Raw genomic sequence first — 12,763 nt, 5'->3', positions numbered from 1 at the left:
CTAAATTGTTCCAAATGATTAGTGTTGTTATGTTTATAACTATACCGGTAGCAGGTGAGTGAAATAGAAAAACACATGAAATACAAAAGTAACTTTTAAATTTTAATTTACTCTGTATTAGTGGGAGCCTCAGTACTCTTAATAATCACCATTTTATTTATTGATCTCTTATCTCCCAACTTTCATTCATTTTAGCTCTACAGGTGCAAGAAGAGATTAATGAAGAAAACACAGGTGTGTATGAAACTTGGAACACAGGTTGGTGCTTTGCCTGGGTTTCCATACAGTTAACCTTTTTGTTTGTTGGTATATGCATGCATGCATAGCAAGTAAGTGACATTCATCTTTTCATTTCTATTGGCAAATTTTGCTTTCCAGTTTGGTCATGTGCAGCTTCAATTTAGCACAAGACACTAATAAATGCATGTGCTTGTTAGTACCAAGAAACAAGCTGGTGTTCTAGCATGAACAGACTCTTTCCGCATTAACATTTGTTACCTGGTGGACCTTTGATTGGCGTCTTAGGTGATTCAATATGATCTCTATGAATAGACTTTGGACGTGGCTTTTTTTGTTTGATTGAGAGGGAACGTGGCTTTATGACCGTATCCATGTCTTCCATGAGCTTTAGCTGCTTCCTTCTCATATATTCTTGCTTAATAAATTCTCGTCGTGCTCGTTCATCCTCCTTCTTCTGACGTTCTTCTTCTGTTTTGCGTCTAAAAAATATTATCAAATCAATTCGGCAGTAGAAATTTTCCAAATTAAGAGCTGTAGCTAGTGCAGTGAGGACAACACAGGCAACAGATTTTTGGACCTTTGGAGTTCTCAGACACCAGCAAGGGGAATATACTTTTTTTTTTTTTTTTTACAATTTTCAGACAGTTTAAACTTTTTAGGATACTGTTACTACTAAAATCAAACCTATGTTTATTAGCTTGACTGCTGTAACTGAGTGAGCTTTGTGCATTCACGCACAAAAAAGCCCAAAGCGATGTGCTGTCCCTCAGGACACGAAGCGCGGGGCGGCGCTCTGCAGAGCTTTGCTCAAGCCAGTGGGACCCACATGTTGAGTCTGAGCTACAGACTGATGCCACCTGCTGACTTTGCAGGACCAGGTGGCCTGTGTCATCAGCTGGGCTCCTCAGAACATCTGGCTCCAGGATTAAGTCTCCTGCATACGAAGATGCAATTTTTGGCACAGAAGTTACACTTTTAACTAAACCAGACATTTTTACATTCAGTTACTGCTGATTTGGATCAGGACATGAAATTTTACCTTGTCTCTTCCTTCTTATGTTCTAGTTCTGCTTCCAGCTGCTGCTTTCGAAGCAGAGTCTCTCTTTCCCTTCTCAAACGTTTCTCCAACAACGCTGCTCGCTTCATCGCCATATCATTTTCTGCCTTCTGATCATCCTAGCAGCAACAGTATTTGAAGGAAAAGGAGCCAAAAATATTAAGATCTCTGAACTCAGCAACAGATTTTGCTAAGTCATTAGATAACTTAATTCTGTACATTGGGTTGCAATATCCTAACATACTTTTGCAGTATTTGAAATCAGTTTATTTTAAAATATTTTTCTTAAGACTACTAAAAACTTCTCATAAAGGAATTTTTCCTTCCGAAGTCAAACATAAAATTCCACATTGATATCAGAAAACTTGCTAAGTGAAATATTTTAGAGTCAGATCCCACACCACATCAACTCCTGTGTTCAGCTTCAGAAGATTCTATGTGTATGGAGATGAAGGTAATTTATCACAAAAGCAATAACTATGCAGCATACAGAAGTAACTTCTGCTGACCAAACCAGGTATTTTGTGAACAGACAACCAAGGTGCCCCTCAGACAAGTGATATGAGGTTTTGGGTTATTCCAAGATGGAAATTCAAAATCTTGATGGCTTTCAGTGTCTAGACCACTCTCACACCAAGTGCATTATAGTTAAAAGTCTGTCTGAATATACATCTTTAATAAGACAACAGGGAGTGTTCCCAAATACCAACTTCAAAAGGGAGTCTTGAAAGACTATACTTCCTTAGCCAGCCAAGCGACGGAAAAAGACTTTCCACAGTACAACATTAAACATTGTTTTAAAATGCAGACTGTCAGGTACTTCAAAAACCTTTTAGTTATAGTTGGGGGTGGGACAGGGAAGCAAGGGTGAGATGCGAGCATGTTTAATTAAGATCACCAAAGCTTATGTTAAAAATAATTCTACATTCAGCATACATCTTCCCTCACCCAAATCCCCAAGCACTCTTCTATAATGATGAATGAAAAGGGATACTCTGGCATGCTCAGAACTGCAGTATGGTAGAATATCACTACTCTTACGATGCCAAATTAATCAAGTGCACAAGATCCACTTCTACGTCTAGAGTTACAGAACCATCTACTCTGACTTCAATCACTCTGACCTCATCACTGAAATCTGTATCTGAATTAACAACTTCCCTTTCAAAGGAAGTTTAATAGCAGACATACGCATCCACTAGTTCTCTTACCTTAAAAAAGAATCCACAACACACTTTCTGGTCATCCTCAAATTGTTCTCTATCACTCTCACCTTCATATTTCTCAACAGATACTTCGCCTTTTTCTGGTGGCTTCAAATCTGACAGGGAAACTTCAATTAAGTTTGCTGTTTTGGGAGCTGGTGTTGGTACAATGGGTTGGCTTAGCTGATCTTCATTTGGGGTGAGGCAAACGGTTTCTGTGATAGGCTGAGATAATACTTCAGAAACAGTAGATTCAATAGGTTTAATCTCCTTTTCCTCCAACTTCTGTTCAGGCTCTCTCTGCAATTTTGGTCCTTCTTCTTTTGCTACCTCTTCTGAAGGCTTGACTTCCTTCAAAAGATTTCCCTTTAACTGAGGTTCACTTACATGCTCACCATCATCTCCAAAGCAAACAAATGATCTAGTCTGAATGGGAACCTGACTTGGAGAAAATCTCCTCAAACGGGGAAGACTATCTACAGACCGCGGGGCAGTCAAGGTTCGGTTTAGAGGTGTTATTTTCAGTTCATTTGGCCTAGGAGTCCTTTGCATTTTAATGTGAAAAGAGGCATTCTTCCTATTGGAAGACTGTGGAGATTGATGTGTAGAGCGGGGAGATTCCTGTGAGAAAGGCGCAACAGGGGATGGAGTTCCAATTTGCCTTGATGAAGACTTAAAGTCCCGAATCTGCTTCTGAGGAGAAGGCTGAGGAGGAGAAATAACCCAAGCCTGTTGCTCTCTCATCTGCATTAACATCTCCTGTTGAAGGGACAGACGTTGCATTTCTTGTTGTAGAAAGTGTAGGGAAGAATTTAGTTTTTCAATAGATTTTGTATATTCTAAGAGGTCTCCTTCATTTAAATTTTCTTCTGAGGGGCTTGCTAAATTCCATTGCTTTTCAGCATCCATAGGAGTAGCAGGAGATTTTGACCACTTGCCATGAGAATTTTCAGGGTTTCCTTTTATTAATTCTGAAGTCTTACTAGTTTGTTCATCCAATTTTTGAGTTTCTTTTTCTTTCAACTGGTTACTGTCAGTGAATACCTTCTCATCTTCAGCTCCTGCTGCTTCTTCTCGGAGAGGCGATACTCCATCACCTTTCTTCTTCACAACATTAAGAAATGCCGTTCTTCCCATTTTCTGCCGCTGCTTTGTGAATGCAGCTTCAACTTTCTTCTTCTGCGCTTCAATGGCTCGCCTCTTTTCCTCTAGCTTCATCCTCAGATGTACCATTTCAGAAGCCAGTAACTGTGTAGTGTCTCTTCCTTGTGGAACAGATGCCTCCTCAGGAATATGAGTCCAAGCAACCACATGAGGGATGTTCAGCTCAGAACCTTCTGGCGTGGTTTTCTGAGAACTGCTTCCACTGCTTCTACTGTCTGTGTGATTCAGCTTCCTGAATTTCTGCTCTGCAAAGCTAGTCATTTTAACCCCCGAACTTGAAGAAGCACTACTGCCTGCCTGTGATTTAGTACTTACTGAGCTGGGACAGGGACTTAATTGATCTCTGTGGTTGCCAGCTCGCATGTCATAATCCTGGAGAAATTTAGATGGTTCTTCCATGTCAGAGTCCATGCTTACAGTATAATCCCTCAATGAAGAATCCTCGTCCATCGTCTCCGGAATATCTTCTGAAGGGACATGTATTCCAGTATCTACTTCTGTGTTGTCAGTCACAGGACTCAGAGCACCTTTTGTGTCTGTAATTATATCAGGGGTAGACTGATTCGGTTTAATGTTTGAATTCAAGATACTCATTTCCTGATTGTGAAGAAAGAACCCATTTGTAATTTGGTCTGATTGGATAACTCTGGGAGATTTTTCAGTGTCATGAATTATTTGCAAAGCCTCTTCAATGCTTGGTGTCTCAATCTGATTGCCAAAATCATCCAGAACTGCTCTGTTTTGCAGAGCTCCATTTGGAAACCTGTAGTGGCTGCTCTCATTGGCATTTTTTTGATTTATGTTGAGAGACTGACTGGCCTTTGAATCTTTATGAGCTATCATGTCCTTTTCCTCTTCAATATCTTGATTTTCCTCTTCTCCATTTAATGGCCTGAAGGACAGACTTTTTCTGTGTTTCGGTATGCGGTTGATGTTTGCTGTAAGGCCTTCATTGCTCACTGATCTCGTCATTCCTCTGTTTGGAGTAGTTACTGGAATGCTTTTTTCTTTGTCAAAAGAAATGTCAAATGAAACTCCATGTAATGATGACCTAATAGAGATTAGAATAAAGGAAATAACTGAGCAACTCATGATTATTAACAATGAAATGTTCACTATCTGTTTTAAAATTGCAGCATTAAGGGCACTGTTAGGTGTATTTTGCCTAGCTTCATATGCAAACATAATAAATATAAAATGCACAATAAAACAGAATATAACAACATTTTCTTTACAAATAGCCAACACTTTTTATTACGTTGGAATCAATTCTGGGCACTTTAGGAATATAGGAATTGCCATAGTAGATCAGAAGGAAGATGTGAAAATTTGCACTTACTGAATAACCCACCACTGTAACTCTTACCAATTTAAATTCATTTACACCATACAGATTAAGAGTTTATTACCAATCTAACTGTTCTTACTATCCACAAAATAATACAAGTTTAAATACTACTGAGCTCATTAGCCATGAGTCTTACCACTGCTAGTTGATGGCATGAGTAAATGTGAACATATTTAATCCCAACCAATCAAATATCTCAAATACACTTCATTTCAATGTAAAAAAAAAAAAAAAAAGGTGATTTATTTCCAAAATTTGTTTCCTATTACTGAGTTTTTTATCCATGATACAGTTTTCTCTTTCTTTTTCTACTTTTGCAAGTCGCTTACAAGGACTCTTATTATAGGATTCTGAAAATCCAAACTATAATGGAGCGTTTACTACTATTTATGACCAATACGTAATAATTTTTTAACCAACTCGTATAATAAGACTGCTTACCTTTTTTCTTTGGGCCATGTCCCTACATACCCGTCTACGTAAGACATTGATGTGGACCTTTTGATGACTCCTAAGTGAAATTAAAATAGAAACCAAGGTAGTTGCTATGAAAAATGATTTTAACATCACCTCCTGTTGCTTTAACAAATTAGTTTGCTTCATTACTTAGAAGACCGAGATGGCAAAAAAGTGATTTTATATTAAGAATACAAGTTAAGTCAATTTCATCCTGAATATATTACACCCCTCATCCCTCAAAGAATTTACTATGGAGTAAAATGTACTACGAATACTATTAAAAATATACCACAAATACTTGTTGAAAGCTATATTCCACATTACCAAAACAGAAGTCAAATTAAAAAAAATACACACGATATAAGAAGTAGAAACACAAACTTTCCATTTGTACACTTTATAAATTACAGAACTCATTCATTAACCTTTAATGTAAAACTCTCCTAGTAATTTCTGCATAAACACTGTTTGAATAAATATAAGCAAGATAGCAATTTACTCAGAAGACAACACCTTGTCTCATTGTTTCTTCCACCCACTTGTAAAGTGTTACCTGGAACAGATGAATAAGGCTGTTGGGGTGTTTGCAGTTGCTGAGATGGTGTATAAGTTGGACTCTCCAATCTGTAAAGCAAGAGACATTAACTTATAAGAAATACATCACATCATAAGGGCAACCAGACTTCATGTCCTGGGCCAACACAAAAACAGATTCATTTTTTGTGACCGGGAAGAAAGGAAGGTGTAATTATTTTATTGAAATATTAATTTATTAATTAAAAAGAGAACACATATTACCTTTAACTGGACCTAGTGCAGACAGACATAAAAAGTCATAAAGTTATTTCTCCTACACAAATGATTTATTTAATGTAAACGTCACTATTAGAAGGTTCTCATTTTTAGGGCTGATTTTAGCAAAAAACCCAAACATAAACATGAACAAAATGAGGCAGTTCCTACTGGCCTCAAAACTGAGTGACTGCAGCTAAGATCACACACTTCTCATGCATCTCTCTTTTCAGTTGCTTAGTCTGAAATTTCTACTTTGTGTCTGGACTGAAATATGCACTATACATGGATAAAGGAGATTATGTGACAGATAGGAATTTATAACTACAAGAAACATATTGACTACTAAAACAGTAACTACAAAGATTTCTTCTGTTTCTACCTAAACCAGATACTTTTGTTTGTTTGTTTATCAAGAAGGTCTGTAATAGACTAGCTGTGTTAATCCAGAACAGGATTAACATAATTCAGTGTTTTGATCAAGGCGCTTCTTCAGGATCAAAGACACGTGCACAGAGACGCATGCATTTGTATGTAAAACGCTTCTACAGAAGCCAGACTTCAAAACCACACTGCATTAAATCCTTTCACGTTTTGAACTTTGTTCACAGAGTTGAAGATCATGCTCCCAAACTTCCTTTTCCCAATCAGTAATTTGCAAAATATTTGTTTAGTGCTTTTATAGTTTATATGCAGTATGCTCTAGGAATGTTTCTAAATATTATTTGTGGGAAGGATATTCACATCAATTTATGAAAAATATTGTTGTTTTACAATCTACAAAAGCATCTTTTATAAGCATATACCAAATTATTCAAAAAAGGTTCTCATAAATGCCTGATTTTTTGGCGTTAATAACACTACACACTAGCTACCTGACATCTCTGTTTTGAATGGTATTTGAGATTTCTGTGAAAATTTAAAAATCATAAAGTCTATAACTTATCTTAAAACAAAAGTATGCATTCAAAATTTCATCCAGTAGCCTGCGAAAATTTGCTACCACAAATGAAATCTATACACTTCATTTCTCAAGAAAACACTGATTTGGGCACCACGACTGTGGTTCCATGGCAACCTCAGCCATCATAACCACTCGCTGCCACAGTCCTGCTCCCTCCCCTGCGCTGGATCCAGCTCTCCAGCCTGGCCACTGAGTCACTGCAACAAGCTAAGCCAGCAGAAAAACATTCACTTTTTCCGACTGCCTTAGTTTTTTCCATCTCTGTACACTGAAATGACGCTGTCAAACAGCCCAGGGGACAGGAATGTGCAGTCGGGACAAGGAGGAAGGTCAGAAGCAGGACATCCTGCAGTCAGGTCTGCTCTGCCAGGGAACCTGCAGCCCCCGTGTCAGATTCCCACCGTCTGAGAAGGCCTTTTAGGCGCCTCCTTTGTCCTACAATGCCGTGAAGTACCATCAAGTTGGATGAAGTACACTGGTTTATGAGGATTACTCTCAACACTCCAGAACAAATCCATTTCCATGACTTGTACAGACACCAAAGCAGTGTTGTGATGAGATACTACAATACGCAATCCACCACCCACAAGGGGTTCACTGTAATTTTTACTGCGTCTCTGAATAAGTCTCAGGAAACATGAGCAATACTACAAAACACCTTAGTGGCGACTTAGAGACTTAAATTTGCAATGGTAATGGCACTAAGGAACATAAATGCTTTTTTAAGTACGAACTGAATTCAGATGCTTGTCCTAAAACTTCTAGTCAGTTCTCTTTAGAGGCCAAAACCATCTACACAGACAAAAATGTACACAGAGAAAACACAGATTTAAGTTAATGAAAAATAGAATATCTTACTGACAAAATTTGTTAGAGCAGGGATAAATGAAGGGTTAATGGCTTCAGCTGCAGGGATCTAAAAAGATCTGAGTAAAACACAGTCAAGACCACAGACAGACTTGTGTTTTCTTCAGTATTCACCTACTAGCTTTCTTTAAATGTAAGGAAAAATCTCCTCCACAGTGATCGTTACAGCACAAGAGAAAGAATGGCACAGAACTCTGTTCCTTAAGTCTAGTTTGTTTTTAAGTATAACTGACATTATGATTTATTACCTTCATAGAAAATCTAAAAGATAAGTCACTGAAGTTTTTTTCATGAAGAGCACTTAAAGGGGGATATCAGGTTGGAAGCCACATAAAAATAGTGATTTTTACTGCAAAGCTTTCTTTGTTCTGTTGGACAGTCATAGTTACAAGTGTTTGCTGGACTGCCTGCAGTGGCTTTGCAAAGTGCAAATGGCCTTGGAAGTCCCTGTTCCAAAAGAGATCTTCTAAACTACTGTTTCCTTTTCTCCTGGCTTATATGCTCAGTTTACACTAAAATAACCTCATTGTCTACAAGGGAAACACTTCAGATACACACAGGAAAAAGAGATTCAGAATCATAGCATTTAATGATAGTAAGAAATACTACTTCCTGACCAAAGTCAGCATCGATTCCTAATGGCTAAAAAAAAAATTTAAAAACCCCAAATCAACCAAACACTCCCTGCGCACAAACCTCATTGAAAAACAACAGAAAAGGCTGAATGGAATTAGTTAGCTTGATTGGCAACCAACAATTTGCTGAATATCCAACTAAAATGCTAATTTTGTCCTTCTCCTCTGTATCAGCTCAAATACAACGAGTAAACCTTTGCCCCCAAATATAAAATATAACGCAATGCCACTCCTCATCCACTCCATTCAGATCACAGGCCTAACATGCAATTTCTGCCTCTTATCAAATGTATGATCAGCCAGCGAACACAGGGGAAACAGGATGCTTTATATCGCTTCCAAACATGTAGCAGTAATACTAAAAATAATGTTTCACATGTATTTAAAAAAATTAGAAATAATGCAAAACATATTTAATAAAGCAGTTAGCTTTTCATTCTTGATGCTCACAAGACTTGGGAAGTTCATTGTAAGTATTTATTTTTACCTATTTGACCTTTGTGGTACTTAAGTAACATAATCAGATCAAATTAAAATGCTCACTCAGTAGTTTTCTTGCTGTTATCTTAGTTTACTTCCTTTACCATTTTTTGAAAATTGGCTGTGAATTCCAGAAAAATAGCCCTTTCAGAGCAGACTTGGTCGGCAGCCCCTCGTGAAGCTGAGGAGGACAAGGAAGCCGTGTGACACTTCCCTGCTGAATAGTAAGGGTTGTTTTGGAAACTGGTGAGACAGCAGCGCGCTGGCCGAGCGGCAAACACCAACAGCGCAAACGTGAACGTGCTGCCTGCCGCGCAACGGGGCAGCGGGGAAACAGTGAACCTACGGGATCTTCCACCAAATTCTACAGATTACATTGGGTAACTTGCTCCTTGAGCATTGCAAAAAGGCAACAAAATGAAATAAAAGACTGTTTGATTTTTAATGCGAAGAAGATTGTGAAACAGTACTAGTGATTCTCTGACGTTACCTGGCTCCGAAGTCAGAACCAGATGGGCCATCCACATAATTTCTTCTGTTAGCATTCAAGCTGTGAGCAGAAGCTGTATCTTTTGTGGGTTCAGCTGCCAGGAAGAACAAAACTCTAGTTATTACAGTTTAGTATTCAAATCAAATCCATAGTAGAAAAGCTGTCTGAAACAATCTGAAATAATGATTTCCAACAACTTAAAAATTTTTCATTGGTTTCCTTATTTAGATTAAAACCCAGTCACTTCCTTTCAGCTTTACCTCTTCCAGAGTTCCCATATGGGTACTAATTAAAGGAATGGAGAATGACAAAAATAACTAGGGAAGGAAAGAAATAATATAACAAAAAACCTGAAAAAGAGCCACAAAATCAAAAGCAAGCAATCTTTTCAGCAAAAATAAATATTCTTCTTCTGCAATAAGTTTTCCTGATTTTTTTTTTCTTCCCCAAACCCATCAACTGAATTTTCAGCTAGAAAATAGTAGTTTTATCATATCCTAAATTAGTTAGCAATGATTAAAATATTTAAATCAGTTTTTTATACGTTTTAAAGCATATAAATGAAAAAATGCATAAAAGCCATGCAATGAAAATCTATTCCTAGCTCTTGCAGAGCCAATGATAGCACTATTGTATGAATGTTTAAGCTACCGTGACTCTGTACTCATTAACAGATCTCAAGAGCTACCTGAGGTGGATTTTTAAATTCCAGAATTCACTGATGGAAGACTGTGCCTTTGCACCCAGGTACAAAAAGCAATTTTACACTTAACTATCTGTCCACTTTCCCCAGATCTTTATCTCGGCATCATTTCCTCAGCAATACAAGCTCTTCAGGCTAAATTCTGTTCTTAGCTCCTTATTATGTTTGTAATCCGTGCATGGGCATAAATGGATTCTAGGCTTGTTCAGGTCAGGAAAATTTGCAAGTGATCACACCACAACAATTCAAATGAGTTTTTGGTAATAGATAACAACATCTAATCATGATCTATGAGATGAAGATTAACATGAGGAAAGAGTACTTTGCTGCTTCTTAAAGGGGATTGTACGCCACCAAATCCTGTTAGCTAAAATGTTCGCTGTATTTGTGAACACCACGGCAATCTGTACACATACATTAAAAACATGCATATTAAAACTGATCCTTAATATAATTACCTTGGGGATGCACAACAACACGAGGTTGTACAAATGATGGCTTCACCACTTCAAACCACCAGAACAATTCTGCCATGAACACCATGTAGTTGCTCTACCAAAAAAGAAGATATGTTTATGGTAAAAGGCAAGCCTACAAATAAATAGATTAAGCATTATTTGCGATACGCCTCTGCGTTTCATCCCGTTTACACTGTCTTCTCTACTGATTTCTTAGAAACTAAGATCAGTAAGACTGAGTCGCAGCACCAACTATACGATACACATAACCCGACCAGATGGTAACTGGGTTGAAACGTTTCATAATAAGCACATGCTCAGGGCCTGATGTCTTTACACATGGCAGAGAGGTACATGGTGGGTGCAGAGGGATACCTGCCTAAGGGATTAGCCATTTCCATTAAAAAGAGCAGTGAAAATTCCATCATTTTGCAAGGCTAGGCAATAAGATTTTCAGAGCCTTTTACTGTGAAAAAACTCTGGTAGCCCCTAGTTTCATTGCAGGAATTTGGAATCTGACTTAGGTCTCTGTGTCAATCACGTGCTTTTTGCCACATTTGAAGATCTAGCCCAATTTACAAGTCTTTAGTGCAAACCAAAAAGCAGCAGCAGTGTTTGTTCAATGCAGGTTTTAGCTCCAAAGATCACAGACCTCAGCTGCTCCGTCCACAAGGTTCAGATGTTTCACATCCAGAAATAGCAGCTGTGGGAGGTCAACAAGCGCAGGCCTGAGCTGGGCCTGGCAGGTACACAAACGTGTCACCCACCTCACCACATCCACACAACAGCACAAACCTCTCTTTATGTGTTACATTGGGACACCATTATTAAACATGTTTTTGAAACAGTTTAAAATACAGTCTTTCTGACATAAACCCCAACAATGTCTAGCTAACAATACTTATAAAACCAAGCATCCTTAGTCAGTTTTTCGTGCCATTAACACTAGTATAATTTCAAATATTGTTTTATTTTCTCCACTTTGTTATTTTCATTTAACGTTTCATACAGCCTAAATGGGAAAATATAAATTAACAACCTCACTGGTGTAATTTTTGCTAACAACACCACCAAGAGCACTTGCAACTTATAAACTAATATTGAAACCCAAAATATATTTCTGTGGGACCTTCTTTAAAAAGAAAGCTTTCTTAATATTTGGTCTCAAAAATTTCTGTACTTGAGAAAATTAGCATTTTTACACTAAACTATGAGACACTCTCTTTTTATTTTTCTTGGAGAATGAAATTAAGTGAAAATAGTATCTTAGGGAAAGTGGGAATTTATTTAACGATTTGTTTCAGAGAAGAGTTTCAAAGGAAAGCAATGTCTCCTGAGTTTTGTGGTAATACAAATAATTCAGAGCCAATGCAGAAAAAAACATCATTTATTTTTGGTTTTTTAAAAGGGAGTCAACTTCTACATTTTCTGTGGCTGAAGATGATCTTCAGTATAGACTTTGCCATTGTAGACATTAACCAAGCAATCTTTATACACACGAAACATTCTCATGAGGAGAGCATGGGGCATTTTTCTAATTTCCAGCCCTTTGTTAGCAGTGATGCTTTCCTTTGTCTCCCAGAAAACCTTGCTGCAGACTAAGAACTGCATTTGGGCTCCCAAAATAAATGCATATGATCTTTAAAATTAGTTTAAACTTACAAATAATTTACTTATTCAATTTCACAGAACTCTGTAGGAGAGAGCCATACATATCAACATGCTATTTCCTTCCTAAAGGATTTTAGAAGAATAAGGAGTATTAAATAAGAGCTAACAAATTGCAGCACTCTAAGATTATAGCAAATGATTTAGCTGATGGTTCTTGAACAAAAATAAGACTAATGCTGAAAAAGTAAAACCAGTGGTACATGGTTTCTTTTTAACTTTGTCCAATGCAA

At 37.6% G+C, this 12,763-nt stretch overlaps 1 protein-coding gene across 4 annotated transcripts in view; it reads right to left on the bottom strand.

The window, feature by feature from the left end:
- CAMSAP2 (calmodulin regulated spectrin associated protein family member 2) overlaps positions 1–12,763 on the bottom strand; it is an 85,388-nt gene that overhangs the window by 9,127 nt on the left and 63,498 nt on the right. For all 4 annotated transcript variants that reach the window (XM_065841754.2, XM_065841755.2, XM_065841756.2 and 1 more), the window contains 7 exons: positions 10,863–10,956; positions 9,702–9,795; positions 6,027–6,097; positions 5,456–5,525; positions 2,509–4,717; positions 1,280–1,416; positions 499–719 (listed from right to left, as the gene is read on the bottom strand). In XM_065841754.2, coding sequence (XP_065697826.1) covers positions 499–719; positions 1,280–1,416; positions 2,509–4,717; positions 5,456–5,525; positions 6,027–6,097; positions 9,702–9,795; positions 10,863–10,956 — 2,896 coding nt within the window. The remainder of the gene's footprint in view (positions 1–498; positions 720–1,279; positions 1,417–2,508; positions 4,718–5,455; positions 5,526–6,026; positions 6,098–9,701; positions 9,796–10,862; positions 10,957–12,763) is intronic.

The sequence above is a fragment of the Patagioenas fasciata genome, chromosome 6 (genome assembly GCF_037038585.1).
Source record: "Patagioenas fasciata isolate bPatFas1 chromosome 6, bPatFas1.hap1, whole genome shotgun sequence".
NCBI lineage: Eukaryota > Metazoa > Chordata > Aves > Columbiformes > Columbidae > Patagioenas > Patagioenas fasciata.
The sequence above is the reverse complement of the archived record's forward strand: the minus strand, read 5'-3'. Positions and strand labels throughout refer to the sequence as shown.